Raw genomic sequence first — 17,545 nt, forward strand, 5'->3', positions numbered from 1 at the left:
AAAATTATAACAATAATGTCAACAACAGTAATAATAATCATAATGTTACAAATAGGTATTATATATATGTAACATACACACATTTGATCATACACACATTAGGGCTGGGCAAAACGATTATTTTCCTAATCGATGAATCTAGCGATTAATTTTTCGATGCATCGATGAATCTAACGATTAATTTTTTCAATCCGATTCGATTTCGATTTGATTCGATTATCGATTATTTCCCCATTATTTGACTTGTATAGCAATTTCACATTTACTAATTTATGTATATCAATGAAAAACACAAATTTCTTAATTTGAAGACCTTTTAATGAACAAAATTGCAAAATAAAGTTGTAGTAGTCGTACCATCTTATATTAGAGATAGCATTTAACAAGAAATAAAATGTGCAAACATATATAAAATTAAGGAAAAGTTAACAAAACATTTAAAATAAATAGCAACAATTGTGTCCTTAAACAAAATGTAACATTCACTTTGCTTTCTGCAAAAAGTGCTCTTCATTCACAAAAAATCCATTTTGTTCCTGTTTCTCACATTTCTGTGTGCGCGAGTTCAATCATGTTAATTACATGAAGTAGTTATGCATTGGAGTGGTTTTCGGTTTTCGGTTAAAATAGCCCCATACTGTAGAACTGCGTGTTCGGGTGGAGTGGTTTGGGTCGACCGCGACTGCCTCACTCATGTTGCCGCTACCCGCTGCCGCCATGTCTGTTTTGAAAATGACGACGCATCGACGCAGATTTTTTTACGTCGACGTATTTTACGCGTCGACGTAATCGATTACGTCGACGCGTTGTCCCAACCCTAACACACATACACGTATATTTCAATTTCTATATCTATAAATTACTCTATAAAGTAATAATGATAATGATACTGATCGCTCAACCTCGTCTGCGCCCATTCTTATATATGCAAGTGTAGGTGTGAACTGATTTGTCATTGGATGTGCTGGTAGTTGATGCCACCGGGGCGTGTGACAGTGCCCCCCCCCCCCCCACCCCCGGGCCCAAGGCCACACGTCCCAGAGACAACCACCCGCCCAACCCGAGAGGAAGCCCACGAAGGACTAAGGGGGCACCAACCCCCATACAAGGAGGCCCGCAAAGGGGAACGGGCAGGGAGCCCCCCCAGTCCCGCCTGTGACCCCCCCACCGTGCCGCCCACCCGGGGGGGGGGGGGGGGGGGGCAGAACCCCCCATCCTCCGCACCGTCCGCCGCAGGCCGGGCCAACAGTCACCCAGAGACACCAACCACGGGACCCCAGCCAAGAGGAACACCAGAGGATCGCAACCACCAGCCGCCCCCCCCCCACCCCCAACCCCCATCTCGGCAACATTACATTAGAAAATTAATTACTGGAGTCCAACTATGTTCAAATTCTGTCAATTGATTTTTCTTACATGCAGACATAAGAGGAAACATAGTCTAAGAGTAGATTTATGTTATGTTTAAACTCTCTTTTGACTTCCAGTTCAGAAGGATTGTTTTCTTGGCAATGGTTAGTACTGTGAGATTTATTCGTGTCCATATTAGAGTTAGTGAGGTCCCCAAGCAGGCAGAGAGAGGGGGAGGGTGGGATGGGATGCCCTAGGTGTGTCGATAAGTCTTCACAAATCCTTTGCCAGAATTCGTTGACCGGTGTGCAGTACCAGAAAGCATGCAGGTAATTATCTGGTGCGTCCTTCTTACAAGTTACGCATATGTCAGTATCTCTGATACCCATCTCGAACATCCTTTGCCCTATGTAGTGCGTTCTGTGTAAAATTTAGCACTGCATTAGCTGCAGGTTGGACTTCTGAGTCATTTGAAAGGTATTCAAGCAAAATTGCCTCCAGAAGTTAGTGTCTGGGTTGATGAGTAAATCCCTTTCCCATTTGTGGGTAGGGAGTGAGAGCGTTGTATGAAATTCTGCTAGATACATATATCCTAGATAGTAGTTTTTTAGTTGGAGTTATTAGGAAGTTTGCTATTTTAGGTGAAAGCTCCAGATTTAATTGCTTACGACACCATCTATTATGTATTATTGATTTAAGTTGAAGATATTCTTGAATTGAATCGTTTTTCTCAATGCCATGGGTTTCTACTATTTTGTCAAATGAGATCATGCGATTGTCTTAGATTATATGTTCAAGGCGCATGATTAATTTATTATGCCATGTTGGGAAGTTTGTCATTTTTTTATTTAGCAGGATGTCAAGGTTGTTCCAGATGGGTGTCAGTTTGCATGGGACCACTGAAGTTTGGTTCGTTCTAAGAAATTCCCACCAGGCTGTCAACGATGTGCTGATGTTGATGCTCTTAAAACAGCAATGTCGTTTAAGTATATGACTGATAAATGGCAGGTCCTGGATTCGAATATCGTTACAGAAAGTTTGCTCGATATCCAGCCAGTTAAGGTCTAAATTGTTTTGCGTAGTCCATTTCAGTCTATTGGCAAGAAAGTATTTGTACAAATTAGGAAGCTCCAAACCCCCAGTTTTTGGGTTTTCTTTAAAGTTTTTAAACTTATTCGTGGTGGTTTGTATTTCCATAGATATTTTGAAATTATGGAGTCCAATGATTTGAACCAAGTCAGCGGAGGTTGACTCGGAACCATTGAGAACATGTAGTTAATTTTTGGCAAGATCATCATTTTGATTGTTGCTACTCTTCCCAAAAGTGATGTGGGCAGATTATTCCACCGTGCAAGGTCATCTTCGAACTTTTTAAGCAGAGAACTATGATTTAATCGCGCCAGATCTGACAGCTTGGCAGAAATGTTAATACCCAGGTATCTAATGTTCCCAGATTGAAGTGGGATAGTTGGATTGAACTGGAAGTCACAAGATACTGGAAGAATAATTGACTTGTTCCAATTAATAGAGTAATCTGAGATGAAGGAGAACTTATCTATGAGTCTTATAGTCTCAGAGAGAGATTTTTGTGTATTTTGAAGAAAAAGTAATACAACTTCCACATAAAGACTAATTTTATGGGTTATATTTGCTGTTTGAACACCTTTGATATTATTATTTTTCCGAATTGCTGCTGCCAATGGTTCAATAAATATAGGTCAGGCATACGTTGTAGTGCATCAAAAAGTTCCACTATTGAGAGGGGTAACTCTAATGCCGTTATTTGTTCAGTATTTAATTTTGGTAGGTCGACGTTGGGCTATTGAACTGGCTGACCCTAATTTCTCAGTTGTACATTGTTTTGGATGAAGGCACCTGCTAAAATAAATGCACGGCGACAGCTGATCTTCTACTGCCTCTGGCTGGGCTTGAGATGTCACCCGCTCCTCCAAGCAGCTTTGCAGCTCCACTAATCCGTCCCCTCAGTCGGCGGACCTGATTTCATGTATTTTACTTGAGACATTGTAACACACATTTAGAACCACTATGAGACATTATGGTGCAGACACATTAAGGTCCACAATCAGACACATTAATAGGTCATAAAGGCTGAGCACAATATTGTGAGACACTTAAGGAACTGTCCAGTGATGCCCGTTACTGACTCCAGCAGCAGATGGCTGTAATGCAGTTCAACACAACTTACACCAAAAACCTCAGTTAAACAAGTAAAACATGAAGTTTGTTAGCCACTACTGCCCTCTACTGGAAACATTGTGGAACTGATACAAATTGTTATTAGGTGGGAGGTTTCTCACATTCTTCTCAAATAAACCCCATGTGGAACCCGAAGATGGATGCATTGCCTCTCACCTATACCACTGTGCCATGGAAAACTGGTCTGAAAGTACAACAAAGATTTACAGGCCCTGACTAAAGATTTACTTTTCTTCAGTTGAAAGTCAGGTCAGCCCTCCCTCCCCTCGCTAAGGCAGCTGCGGGCTGGAAGTGGAGCATCTACACCAGCCTCACAGCAGGCCTCAGAGGCGCAGGGTGACCTTTGAGTACGAATGCAGTGTGAAAGTGGTGTTTACACAGGAAACGGTGGATCACAGTAGGTGGGAAGGCGGCTGAGGACTTTGGGTACAAACGCAATAAGGGCATAAACATCCAGCATGTCGGCCTGGACGGCCATGACAGCGGGACCAGGCTGTGGGAAACTGGCCAAGGTCACAGGAACATGCATTCTTAGGATCAAACCATGGAGGATTCATGCGCTCCTTATGTGCAAGTTTTAGGAGAAGCTGAAAAGGTGACAAACTGCAAATTCCAAAAAGTTACATCTGCCAAGTCAAAGGAGGAAGTAAGGAAAACCGTGGAAGACGGTTTTTCAAATCTGTGAGACTTAAACACATTCTGACCTTCTGAAGTGTTATGCTAAAGGATGTCGGAGGAGGGAGAGACGGAAAGATGACACAGAATAGCTCCACGGCAAAGACATCAGCAACCGATATACAACAACCGTCAACAAGTAAATGAGAGACCAGATCAGTGTTGATATCACAGCCAAAGGCCATCAGGACAAATGTCATCCCAACAGAAATCAACAGTCGACCAGATTAGAGTCCTACATAAACAGCAAAACTGATGTAGCAGCTGGATTTGGGAAGCCAGAGGGAAAATGAGCAACGAGCCATGGGCAGGAATACTGGGATTCATGCTGACCATGTCAACCAATAGAAGCTTCTAGAAAAACAGGTGCACCGCAGCAACTCTGAACTTATGAAGAATCTCTACACTGCACAAGAAGCCACAGTCAGGGTAGAATATGGAGGACACTAAACAGAACATGAACCTACATGATTACTCTTAAATATGGGAAAAAGGTTATGACCACAGAAATGGCAACTTCAGTGTTGCCTCAATGGAACAAAAACTGGAGATCCAGCCGTCAAACGGGACGTTCTACAGCTGTGACGAAGGGCTTGGCAGCACCTTCAAAAAGGATTGAAGAAAAATCTGAACTATTCAGAATACGGCGTTTGATCTGAGGACTGGACAATGAAACAGGACAGGAAGTCCATTTATACCATTGAAGTCGCCACTGATACCATCAAATCAAGCTTGGAGCTTTTCAGCTGAAGCATAAACAGATTGAAGCAGACTTATTTTGGACGTTTTCGTAGAAGACCCAGTGCACCCAGTGAAGGCTCAGGCAGAAAGCAAAAGTGCAGAAAGAGGCCCCAGCTTCAAAAAACACGTCACCGAGGAACAAACGAACGAAAAAAAATAGTGTTACAAAAACAAAATTTATTGGTGTCATGAGTTCTAATACAAATATTGGTAAAATAGGGAACGATCTTAAAAAACAAAACAAAACCAAAACACCAATGCAGTGCTTTAACCTAAAAGGCATAAATAAGTACATAAAGGAGGAGAAGACAGCAGGAGCAGAGCTGCTCTGGGGCACTTCCCTCCAAGATCAACAGGAAAACGACGCTGAAGTTCCGTACAGTACATCATGATGACCCGTAAAACAAACGCACACCGCTGCCGGTTTACCGCCGCCCTCCCTGGGGCTGCCTCTCCTGCCCGGCCATCCTCTTCACAGCTTTATCTTCTTCCGCCTTCCACGCCCATCTGTCCCGTCTGCTTTGCGTTTCTGAGCCTGAGGGAGACAAACACCCCACTGAGGAGGAGGAGGAGGGTGGTGGCCGGTGGCCGGCGGCCGACGGAGGGGAGGAACAGCACTGCAGAGTAAACACTGCGTTCCTTTAACTGGATTTTGATACGGGGCGTGTGCTCCAAGAGGAAAGCCACTGAGGACGCTGATTAATGCGCTTCGGTTGTGTAGCTGCTCTTGGGTTAAAGGCTACATCTGGGCCGCGGGAGCTGTGGCGTTTTAACCAGCCTAATAACAAAATTCAGGCCGAGTTGCTCCCTTGGAGAGAAACCCTACTTACGGAGGAAGAGCGAGGGCCCCTCTTCTTTTTCTCTGCCTTCTCCTTTTCTTCCAGCTCCATGTTCTCGCGCTCTATCAGTGTGATCAACGTGTTGCATCTCCTTTGCAGTTCCTGCGTGCGGGCAAATGTGTGTCAGCATCAGCGCCGGCATTGAGCAAAGTCACTAATGTGACCGTCGACTTGGTCTCAAACCCGGTAGTGGGGGCTCGCTCTGCAAGCCAGTACGGGTTACTTTACAGAACAATAAAACAGCTAGTTTCTCTTAGAACCTCAGGGAAAATGCACGGTCGAAAATGACAGGTCATTTGTCATCTTTGCCCTCCCCTCTCCCCCAATCTCAAAAGGGTATTCTGCTGGATTCAGGTAAAACTTACTTTAATAACAGGATTTCTTTTTTAGAACACAAAGATCCCAGATGGCAGAGTCTACTAGAGGGCTGTAGTAACTTTAAAAACCTTCCATGAAATTAAACTTATTTCAACCCTGTCTGTTAAAAAGAAAGCAGTTTTCTAAACATTAACTAGCTAAATGGCTGACTGCCCAGCTAATGGAAAGAACCACACAGAGCCTTTGGCCTAAGATGATGTTCTGGACGGGGACACTGTGGTGCCTCAGGTACGCTACCCACCATGGCGGTACGCGACTTGAGGAACCAGTCGAAGCGGAACTGGGGGGAGTTGCGGATGCACTGCCTGAGCTCGTCGTAGACACTCTCCTTGTCGAAGCCCAGCTTGTGCAGCATGCAGATGAGGAAGCGGTCCTCTTCCTCAGTGTAGTTCTTGCCCTTGTTGGTGCCGTACGATATCCTCAGCTGGTGGAAGGGGGCCTTGTAGCGCCCAATCTGAGGAGGTGAACGTGGTAACGTCAACTCCGCACTCGGCAGAGAGATGCCAAGTAACACGCAGACTCAAGTTCCTGTGAAAGTTACCACCGACCCACGTCAATGTGCCTGGTACAGCACAGGGCATCAAGCAAGACCAGAAGACCTTGGAGTCCATGGTATTTTCATCAGCAGAAATATATCGGATTGAAGCCGACTTATTTTGGACATTTTATCAGAAGACCTTAATGTGATATGGTATGTTAAGGAATGTGGAGGTGTTTGGGCCAGTAACAGAAGGCTTTGCTGAACGAGATGTTCTGGTTTGAGTATCAGCTGGCCTCGGTCTCACCTTGGAATCAAGTGCTTTCTTTATGCTGATTCTCCTCTGAATTCGGGCTTCTCCCCTCTCAATCTGAGCCATGATCTTCTCAATGTCCTGCAGTTCATTGCATCGCTCCCAGAAGACAGCTGTATGCATTCACAGACAGCACATTAACATGCATTCACAGACAGCTGTACACATTCACAGAGCACATTAACATGCTTTCAGACAGCTGTACGCATTCACGGACAGCACATTAACACACATTATTCCCAGTCAAGTAGAAACTCATCTCAGACCAGAGTTGGCAAGTTCAGGTCCAGAAAGTACAAATCCAGACCAAGGTTTTGTTTCAACCAACCAGTTCAGTTTAAAGCAGGGTTATTCAACTCACGGTCCTCGAGGTCCGAGCACTGCTGGTTTTCCAACCTTCCTTTACCTGTCAGTCAAGTGTGAAGCCTCTGACCAATCAGAATCAGGTCAGAGGCTTCACACTTGACTGACAGGTAAAGGAAGGTTGGAAAACCAGCAGTGCTCGGACCTCGAGGACCGTGAGTTGAATAACCCTGCTTTAAACTGAACTGGTTGGTTGAAACAAAACCTTGGTCTGGATTTGTACTTTGTGGACCTGAACTTTCCAACTCTGACTCAGACCACACATCTTACCAGAATATTCAATAACCTCCTCCGGGGTTTTGCCCTCGACTTCCCGGGCAATATTCTCAATGTCATCCCTCCCCCATTTCTCATTGGCCTTGATAAACTGGTTAAAGTCACGCTTGTTCCAGATGGTGAAGCCCTGGCAAGACAAGATGACATCATACCATCACTACACCAAGTATCACACTGGCTCCCAGAATAAACATTAAACATTTGAGGCGATTCTTAATTCATACCACAGCCAATATTAGACCCCAGACACAGATGCTCCTCGTTTTACTGTGGTTTGACTTATGATGCTGCGATAGTGATGCACATTCACTAGTTATCACACGTTGAATTTGCTCTGTTCCCAGGCTAGGGAACGCAGCCACATTTCCAGTCTTTGTAACAGTCATGAGCACAAACGTCTCATGCAGACTCTTGCGTCATAGCATACGGTGCTTTTTTCTTGCGTTTAACCAAATATCCCCAAGAGATTATTTCCGCGAAGCACTCAAGTGCATCGTATCATATTCATATTTGACTCAAGATTCATCGGAACCAAACCGCATCGTAAGCCGAGGAGCATCTGTACATTGGAATAAACAAGAGCTCCACTAACAGACATTTTCCAATTAGCACCCATAACATGCATAGCTTGAATTCCATCAAATCGCTTTGAAATGAAGGGCCCTTGACGGATCCCATGGAAGGTCATGTAGCATTGACCCTGCACATCCGTTACCTGGGAGAGAAGATTCTCCTTCTCCTCCAGTTCTTCCTCTGCCAATGGTTCTGCCTCATCGATCTTTGCCTGTTCCTCTTTCTGGACCTGAGCGGAGTTTGGGACCTCGGGGTTACGAGGGACCTGGGGAAGACAGCCAGTTATTTGTGATGTTTAACAGCCACTATTATTACTGCTACACACTCCTACAGGATCAAATGGAGAGACATTACCCCATGTGGGGCATAAGAGCAGAGATATCGCAGAAGATGCTCAGGGTTGGACTCCAGCACTATAACACTGCCTGCTGCTTCCAAGAATATCCAGGATATGACTATGTTGGGATTAGCCGAATTGTAATAGTAAAACCACACAAATGCATGCACACATTAATGCAGTAATACCTTGTAACCAATTGTTTTTCTGTAGTACAAGATCTCTTTCTCTAGCAGCTCAAAGAGACGAGGAGGGAAGAACTGGAAGTCTTGGACGTTCGGCTGCTTTGGGGGCCGGGGAGCCTGGAGGTGGGATGAGGAGGCAGATGTTAATCAGGAAAAGTGAGTAAAGCACCACAGACTGCAGTATTTATCAAGATTCCGTCATCCCGACCTTGGGCGCCTTCGGCTCGCTGACTCGCAGAGCCTCTCTGAAGTACGCGTCCACAGCATAGTTAGCTTTACGTTCTCTTTTGGGGGGCTCGATCCACTCCGTCACCACCTGCGCAAGAAACGAGTCACAGTGCAGAAATACAGGACTGGGTAACATTTCCAGAATCACCACAGTGTTAGGACAAGATGCCAGTGCAACCCAAAAACAGCATGAAAGTCAAATGTAACTGGGCATCTCAAATGGTGTGGGTAATATCTGAGAACGTGAGAAATTATGAAAAACTTAAGAGGGACAAACACTAGAGGCATACCTTCTTCTTCTCTCTGTAGTCTTCTCCCTCAAAGTTGTACACACTGTTATCAGTTTCCATGGTGAAGTTCCTGAGTGAGCTTTCGCCCAGTTTGGATAATTTTTCCTTCAGCTCCATAGTCTTTAAAAAATAAAAAATAAAAAGATGACAGATTTGTGAATTTAGAAAAGGCTAAACTACAACAAACATTGTGAGGCAAAACAGATGAACATCCCAAGAACCACCAACATCAAAACGCTCAAACGGACCTTCTTCTCGCCCCTCTCCAGAATTTCATCGATATCCTCGTCGGTGATCTCGCTCTCCTTGGAGGCGAACACGTGGGTCGCACCATGTCGAATGATCGACAGCATCTCATCTTTACCAAGCTTATTCTGATTCTGGTCCACCAACCTCCCTGTTTGTGGATAGAAAACTGCTCAGTCTAACTTATGGACTTAGATTAAAATATCTAAATAAGTCTGATAATAGATGCTGGCAATTTCAGAAACAGCATCACACCCCACATCCATGTATCAGCACCCCTACAGTTTGAGGGGAACGTATCAATGAACCAAGATCCTACCTTGTTGAATGACAATGGAGTCCAGTCTCAGTTTCATTTCTGCAGCTTCGACTATCCTCTCCTCCACCGTGTTCTCTGTGATGTACCGGAACACGCGCACTTGCTTCTTCTGACCAATCCTGTGCGCACGATCCTAAGGGAGCCAACGATGACAAGTTAAGTCTTTCAGAAATGGTGCTGGTTGGGTCCCAAATTAGTAACACCTGATAAACAAGCAATTATGTGGCTACAAAACAGGGAGGATCATACTCTGCGTTTTCTGGAGCTGGGAATGAGCCCTTCAAGATCACAAAACTTACCATAGCTTGCAAATCAACTTGTGGATTCCAGTCGGAGTCATAAATGATGACCACATCAGCAGTGGCAAGATTAATCCCCAAGCCTCCTGCCCGGGTGCTCAGCATGAAGATGAACTTGGAGCTGTTGGGCTCATTGTATGTGTTTATCGATTTCTGGCAAACCAAAACAACAAAAGGCATAAGACAAAAGAGGAGAAACTCGACTCACGTCTACGTGGAATAAAAGGCTAAGGACGGAACGTGCCTGTCTCTCTTCGTGTGCAGTCTGGCCGTCGAGCCGGCAGTACTGATAGTTCCTCCACATGCAGTAGTCCTCCAGGATGTCCAGCATCCTGGTCATCTGGCTGAAGATCAGCACACGGGAGCCTAGGGACGAGGATCACACAGCTTGTTAGGCTCAAGATGTTGACCAGCTCTTACATTGCTATGGGGTCCCCGGAACAGTCTGACCTTGCTCCTTCAGCTTAGGCAGCAGCTTGTCCAGCACGACCATCTTGCCGCTGTTGACCGCCAGGTGCAGGTCCGTTGTGTAGGGAGGGCCGGGCTCGGCGCCGTCGAACAGGTACGGGTGATTACAGCATTTCCGCAGTTGCATCAGAAGATTTAGGAGTCGCATCTTATCCATCTTGCCTGCAGAGTTCAAAATGTCTATGTCCTTCATCAGAATCCTGGTATACCTGAAGCGACAAACAGCTGGATGAAAGTATGACCAAACATAAGAGGATATGCAACAGAGTCCTAAACTAAATAACAAAAATAAATCCAAATTAAATCATGGCACCAACCATTCTCTCTGCATCTTGCTGAGTCCCACATACATCTTCACCTCCTTCTTAGGCAGCAGAGACTTCTCTACATCAGCTTTGATGCGCCGTAGAAGGAACGGGCGAAGCACCTATTTACAGTAAAGACAAATCGAAGGAGGGAATCTCAGGACACGTGCATCTTCTCTACAATGTCAAGCTCAGATGTGGCAAAAACCAAATGTAGGACAGTACTCACAATATGCAGACGTTCAACCAGCTTCTGATCCCCCAAGCAATTGTTGGTATCAAACCAAGCATCAAAATCCTTTATTGAAAACAAAGACATTTAAGTACAAACATTCAGTGTAACAATGTAAAAGTTGGTGCTTATAATTCTATGGTGAAGGTCTCACTTCAGAAGAGTTGAAGACATCAGGGAGGAGGAAGTTGAGGAGAGCCCAGAGCTCATGCAGATTATTCTGCAAGGGGGTTCCAGTCAAAAGCAGGCGATTGGTTGTCTTAAACTCACGCACAATCTCCGAGAGCTACAAAAAAACAATGAGCAGAGTCAGTCAATATGATCACTCTTTGAAGTTCTCAAGCGCTACGCAAAGGTTCTCTCTAATCTTCAGATTGAGTAGCAGATTTTGGAAACATTTTAAGCACTGTACCTTTGACTTCTCATTTTTTATCCTATGAGCTTCGTCAATGACCAGGTACCTCCAGTTAAACTTTTTAAACACGGTTTTCTCCTTGATGATCATCTCGTAGGAGGTCACACAGACATCCCACTCTCCGGGTAGGAGTACGTCCCGAATGAAAGCAACCTACAGCCAGGGACCTAACATTAGCAATAAGCTCACTGCCAATCATTACGGTCTTCAGAACGTTAAAGGGGCTCAGCACTGGTGCACATACCCTCTGCTCCTGGTCTCCAATGAGGCAGACCGCCTTTAGCGATGGCACCCACCGGTTGAATTCATTCATCCAGTTGTACAGGGTAGACTTGGGCACCAACACCATGTGAGGTCCGGGAATGTTTCTGTAGTGTTTCATGTAACCCAGCAGCGAGATGGTCTGCAATGTCTTTCCCAAGCCCTAAGAACGCGGAGACCGGGGACACGCCCACAATCACTACATCTGACATAGGAGAGCGATGCCCAAATTTTGACATCTCACAAGACAAGGTCCTTACCATCTCATCTGCCAGGATGCCATTGATTCCATTCTCATACAGGGAAATGAGCCAGTTCAAGCCTCGAACCTGATAGTCCCTCAGTTTTCCGTTTTTTACATCTGGAACAAAAGAATCCACGTCGTGGCCAAATGGTTAAAACCCAGAACTTTTAGCTCAGTGTGCAAAGCAACTCTTCCGTACATCGGTATCAAAATGGCCGACAGCCAGGAGAGCTGAGTTGTCTTTTTAATCAACCCCTGTGGAGTGAAGGCCGACGTGGAAAAATCATTAGCTTTTGAAGCGTCCGTAACACAAAAGCACCCAGCAGCAGATGCACAGTGTGAGGTGATACGATGCATGAAACTACAGGGGTACCAGCAGCCGGGCCTGAAGGCCCACAGGGGTTAGGCTCTCATGGGAGAAGGTGCATAATCAGGTACGCACAGGCAGGCGACTCGTCGAAGCGCGTGCAGATGTTGGTGGCCTTGCTACTCTCACTCAGCAGCTCCTCATCCTCCTCCTGCTCCGTGCGACGGTGACGGTTACTGCAGGGGAGACGCCACGGGGGTCGCATTAGGAGCAATGCTTGCACAGAGGTCACAGTAACAGCGCCTCACGGTGGCAGTAAAGGTGATGCACTCACTCTCCGGCAGAGAGCAGGTTCTGCTTCTCGTCCTTCTTGATACGGGGCCGCCCAGGTTTCATCTTCAGGGGCGAGGTGGGGGTTTTCTGAGCGGCCGGCTGGATGAAATGGGCAAAGAGTTCCGTCTGCTTCAGCAGGTACTCAAATCTGTTAGTGCGGTCAGCTTGCTGCAAGGACAAAACGGAAGAGAACAAACAAACAATCATCACTTGTGCTCTAACTCACTGTATGCTTCAAAAGCCGCTGTGGTTGGGAGCATGTGCTGTCAATCACCAGAAGCTTGAACTCTGCTCCTATTCCATTGGATTAAAACAATGACATTGTTAACCACACCCACCAGCTCCAGTATAAGCTTTGGAGAGGTTTTCAATTGTTGTTTCAGTCAGAGGTGGATAGTTTAGTCCAGAAATTAAAGATCAAACTAGAGGTGCAGCAAGGCCACTAAATACTTTCTGAACCTGAACTATCCACCTCTGGTTTCTTTGCAGAAGAAACGGAGATGTACCATCTTAGCTTCATAGCCGGGGAGTGGAAGGCCCTTTTTTCTGTCTGTTGGTTTGGGAGGTGTTCCTTCCTCTCCCCCTTTTTCCAAATCAGACGCTCCATCCTGTTAAAAATAAAAACAACGACTTTGCAGCATTACTGTACTCGGTGTCTGGTTAAATGAAGAGTAAAAATGCTGACGGGACGAGCCTTGCATTTGTAAGAGGGGCCAGCAGCGCCACCGCGGGGCGGAGGTCCAGCGGGCTTCGCAGCTGCTCGGGTAGGGGCGCACTTGTCACGCTTCTCGGATACTTCTTAACGACACAATGAAAGCACAATGCGGCTACTACGATGTGTGGAAGTGAATGCAACACGCCGCGCAACTCCCAGTAACGAGACTTTAAATACTGGAAAAACTACCATAACCTGACGGTTTAGACTGATCGCGATCTCAAGATGCACGGTGGAATATTTATGAGATAAATGGACAAATAAGTGTCAAGGATGAATAAACATTTATTCAAGAAAGAAACACATATTTTACTATAAAGACAGCAATGGCGAGTTATTAGCACTCATTTCATTGAACAGCGCAGTCAGGGAGTCATTACAGACCGGACCGGCCAGCGCACACCGGATCCAGGCAGGGACAGCCGTGGCCCGATCGGGACATAATACGGCTCATGGACTGTTTATAAAAGCCACTATGAATTGGGACAGTCGAGATATTTTACTAAAGAAAACAATTCTGCTTATATTTGCATTTATCCTCTCCTGGGCGTCCTACACGGTCACTTGCGCCGGTAGAAGAGGCTACTAGCGAAAGTCTGATAGGTGCCGGAGACAAAGAGTTCAGTTGGACAAAACGGCAGCACGACCGGAGACACCGTCCCCCCGCCTCCCCGCCCCCCCGGGACACCCGCAGCATCCAGCGAGGACCCAAAGCGAGGCGTGGGAAAAGGCACCGGGAACACAACTGGGAAGTTTCAAAGTGCGAAATTGGCCACGCTTTGCTCTGGGAGGACATTAAATATGAATTAAATTACAGCGCCGGTCCGGCCGGTGGCCGCCGTGCGCCAGCGCTGCACTCATCCCCATCCCCAGCAACGCCGCACCTCCATCCATAATAGAGTCCCATTGTTCTGCTCACCTCCTCCTCCTTGAGCTCAGCCTCCAGGCGCTGCTCCGGCTCAAAGCCGCTCTTTTCCCCCTCGGACATCCTCCGGTCAGCGATTTAAATCCCGGCCTGCGACTGCACCTGCCGCTTTATGCCGTTACTTTCTCAAAAAGTCCGGAAGAAGCACAGAGGTGACCGCCGACACAGACGGACAGCCGCCGCTTATTTGCAGTCCCTTTATGGGACAGGACTTGCACCACGCCGCCTACCTTAGCAAACCGGCTTTTTTCTCTCGCACGCTGAGATCTCGTCCGGCTAGATATCGCGAGATTTCGGCGGCCAGCGGCGCTGGGGCGGAGGAGCCGCGCTGCGCCCGCAGACAGCGCGCGCCGTACCTGGCTGCTCCCTGCTGTCATGTTTGCGCGCTGAACGCTGTGACTTTAATTTTACCAGATAAACCGGGGCCTTTACTTTTAGTAAAACCCCGCTTTCTCCTGCTTTACTGCCACACGCTAAGAATAATAATATAATTATTATTGTATTTATCTACGTAAAGAAAGCTACTCATGTATCTCAACAAGTAGTGCATTGCGCTAATAACACAAAGATGGGTTTTAATATCAGGGAACACATAACCCTTCCCTGTGTTGTAAGTCGTTTTGGATGAAAGCATCAGGTAAATATATATATCGACGTGCATTATAAATACAGGTTGCATAAGTTAATAACTGAATATCTCATACATATATTTATTAATGTTTATTTTTCCACTGTGTAACTGTCGCGCTCTTGTGGGCATAACAAACGGAATAATCTCTTTAATTTCTGTGTCTTGTCGAAGCATTAGTGTGTCATGTCCACATGCTGGCGAGATCGTATTTATATTAACCCAAAGTCCAAGTGTAAACTTAAATCGCCCCCAGATTGGTCAGGATTGCTCAGCTACAGTGCGCTTCCATTATCCTGTCAAGCTGTGAATGTTTGCATATCATCTGAAACCATCGCTTCACAGTTAGTCAGTCGCTATATTTAATGTCACTGAATTGTGTTGTCCAGCTGTCCTTTCTGCACTAACATATGCATGTTATATCGACGCACTGATGATAACCGAAGCTCAGCTATCTTACCATTCGGCTCGTCTCGCGATCCTATTATTACCAGTGGAAAAATAAATTGATCACCGGGCAAGCATGGAATCATTAAAGGAACTGAGGTGCTTAGGGCTCTGTTACCAAAAAAGCCAAAAGCATTTCCTCAAGTAGAAAATAACACCTTATTTTCAGGGCGGCCAACTTCGGTTAGCTGACTGGCGTGAGATTTTCAATTTGAGACAGTCTGCACACACCAGTACACGCATATACATGTATGTAACTGTTTAATTGCCTTGTAAATAGTCTGCAGGGTTTGCAAACTACACCAGTGCTTTTGATGTAGCTAATTTTAGGTGTATGGAACAATACACATTTGCTGTAAGAGTTCTTGTGTGAGCGTGAGAGTCTGAAAGAGTGAACGTCACGCCAGATACATGAGTTTCCAGCCCTGTTATACGTTTTTCCTTAGTGGCTCACTTAGAATAAAGCCGATCTGTAGGACGGCTCGAAGCCTTAAGTTTTGATTCATCCTCAGCCCAAGTGCTTATTTGGACAGTAAATATCCTCAGCTCCTATTTAAGGTGTTAGTCTGTCTCAAATTGAATGGTATTTACACACAGGTTAGGCCTAGTTGGTGTTATTTTCAGCATTGAGGAAGACAGGATGAGGTTTCTTTCCATAAACCACCGCAAAGTTCAGATTTGCTCAGTCTATGAAATACTTAGAATTGGCATTAACATCTATATTAATGCTGTATCAGCTTTCATCAACTAAGATTCATGTGTATTAAAAACAGTCAATTGCGGGAACTTGCCTAACTCAGTACAAAACTGTTAACACCCAGGTAAGAGACCCAATCCCACTCTTTCACACCATCTGGTTAGTGCCTAGAATTTTGCTTCATCCTTCGCAGAAGAGAAAGAAAATATTCTGGAGATTGTTTTCCTTGCCATTAAAATACTTACTTGATGGGGCACAAATACTTAGAAATAACTCAGTTACTGCTGAAGTACAAATCATGAACAAATATAGTCGCTACTTGAGAAGATGCGTCACAATTCATTAATGAACAAACATGAGATCAGTATTTAACTTGTGTTGTTCATTACTTCCTTCAGTAGTTTACAAAGGTTTATCAGGTATAGTAACAAATATAGTAACTGCTTGAGATAAAACAAGCGTCACGATTCATTAATGATGAATTAACATAAGTTCAGTATGTAACTAAGGCTTACTTCGTGGTTAGTTAGTACATAAGTAATGGCATAATGCTATATAATTTGTGCCCTGTCAAGTATAATTTGTGCCCATGTCCTTCATCCCTATTGTCAGTCCAATCATTACGAAGTTAGTAAATCTTTCATTACAAACTGGTAATGTTCCACCCTCCCTCAAAGCGGCTGTCATTCGCCCGATGCTGAAGAAACCTTCATTAGATCCAGAGGTACTTGCAAATTACAGGCCCATCTCAAACCTGACTTTTTTGTCTAAGGTTTTAGAAAAGATAGTTGCAATCCAACTACAGAGCTATCTTAAATGTAATAATCTGTTTGAGAAGTTCCAATCAGGCTTTCGTTCAGCCCATAGCACGGAAACGGCACTGATTAGGGTGACGAATGATTTGCTGATGGCAGCTGATGCAGGTTCACCATCCTTGCTTATTCTCCTGGATCTGTCAGCGGCGTTTGATACAGTGGACCATGCCATTCTCCTGGATCGCCTTCATAATACAGTTGGACTCTCGGGAATTGCGTTGCAGTGGTTCCAATCCTACCTGTCTGGAAGGACTGAACAAGTCATGTTGGGAGGATGTACATCTAGACTGTCCAATGTCACATGTGGTGTTCCACAGGGGTCAGTTCTTGGTCCTATGCTTTTTACCATCTATATGCTACCTCTTGGGCACGTCATAACCAGACATGGGCTGTCCTTTCATTTCTATGCTGATGACACGCAGCTATACATTAAAACTGCCCCAAACCCCTCAGAAGCCATCCTGAACCTCACTGCATGTCTGGAGGAAATTAAGGCTTGGATGAACATTAATTTTCTACAGCTGAATAGCAGTAAAACTGAGGGACTCCTTGTTGGCACCCCACGCCAGATAAGTTCATTTCCTATACTCCAGTTTTCCTTTGATGGCCAGGCTATTACTTTCTCCTCCTCAGTTACTAATCTGGG

General features: G+C 45.3%; 1 protein-coding gene across 2 annotated transcripts; it reads right to left on the reverse strand.

Moving 5' to 3' along the window:
- Positions 1-5,140: 5,140 nt before the first annotated feature.
- LOC111832917 (SWI/SNF-related matrix-associated actin-dependent regulator of chromatin subfamily A member 5) lies at positions 5,141-14,580 on the reverse strand. Of its 2 annotated transcripts, XM_023790696.2 has the most exons (25): positions 14,307-14,580; positions 13,372-13,470; positions 13,179-13,280; positions 12,674-12,840; positions 12,475-12,575; positions 12,049-12,149; positions 11,772-11,951; positions 11,525-11,680; positions 11,267-11,398; positions 11,110-11,178; positions 10,893-11,002; positions 10,558-10,784; positions 10,352-10,473; positions 10,108-10,260; positions 9,809-9,941; positions 9,492-9,640; positions 9,244-9,363; positions 8,934-9,041; positions 8,729-8,842; positions 8,346-8,468; positions 7,625-7,757; positions 6,986-7,104; positions 6,442-6,654; positions 5,814-5,924; positions 5,141-5,518 (listed from the first exon to the last, which is right to left on the reverse strand). In XM_023790696.2, exons 1-25 carry the CDS (start codon positions 14,373-14,375, stop codon positions 5,456-5,458), a joined length of 3,174 nt encoding a protein of 1,057 aa, XP_023646464.1. In that variant the 5' UTR covers positions 14,376-14,580; the 3' UTR covers positions 5,141-5,455. The 2 variants fall into 2 exon arrangements, with proteins under 2 accessions (XP_023646464.1, XP_023646469.1); XM_023790701.2 differs by lacking the exon at positions 13,372-13,470.
- Between the last annotated feature and the right edge of the window lie 2,965 nt (positions 14,581-17,545).

Source organism: Paramormyrops kingsleyae, chromosome 12 (assembly GCF_048594095.1).
Source record: "Paramormyrops kingsleyae isolate MSU_618 chromosome 12, PKINGS_0.4, whole genome shotgun sequence".
Lineage (NCBI taxonomy): Eukaryota > Metazoa > Chordata > Actinopteri > Osteoglossiformes > Mormyridae > Paramormyrops > Paramormyrops kingsleyae.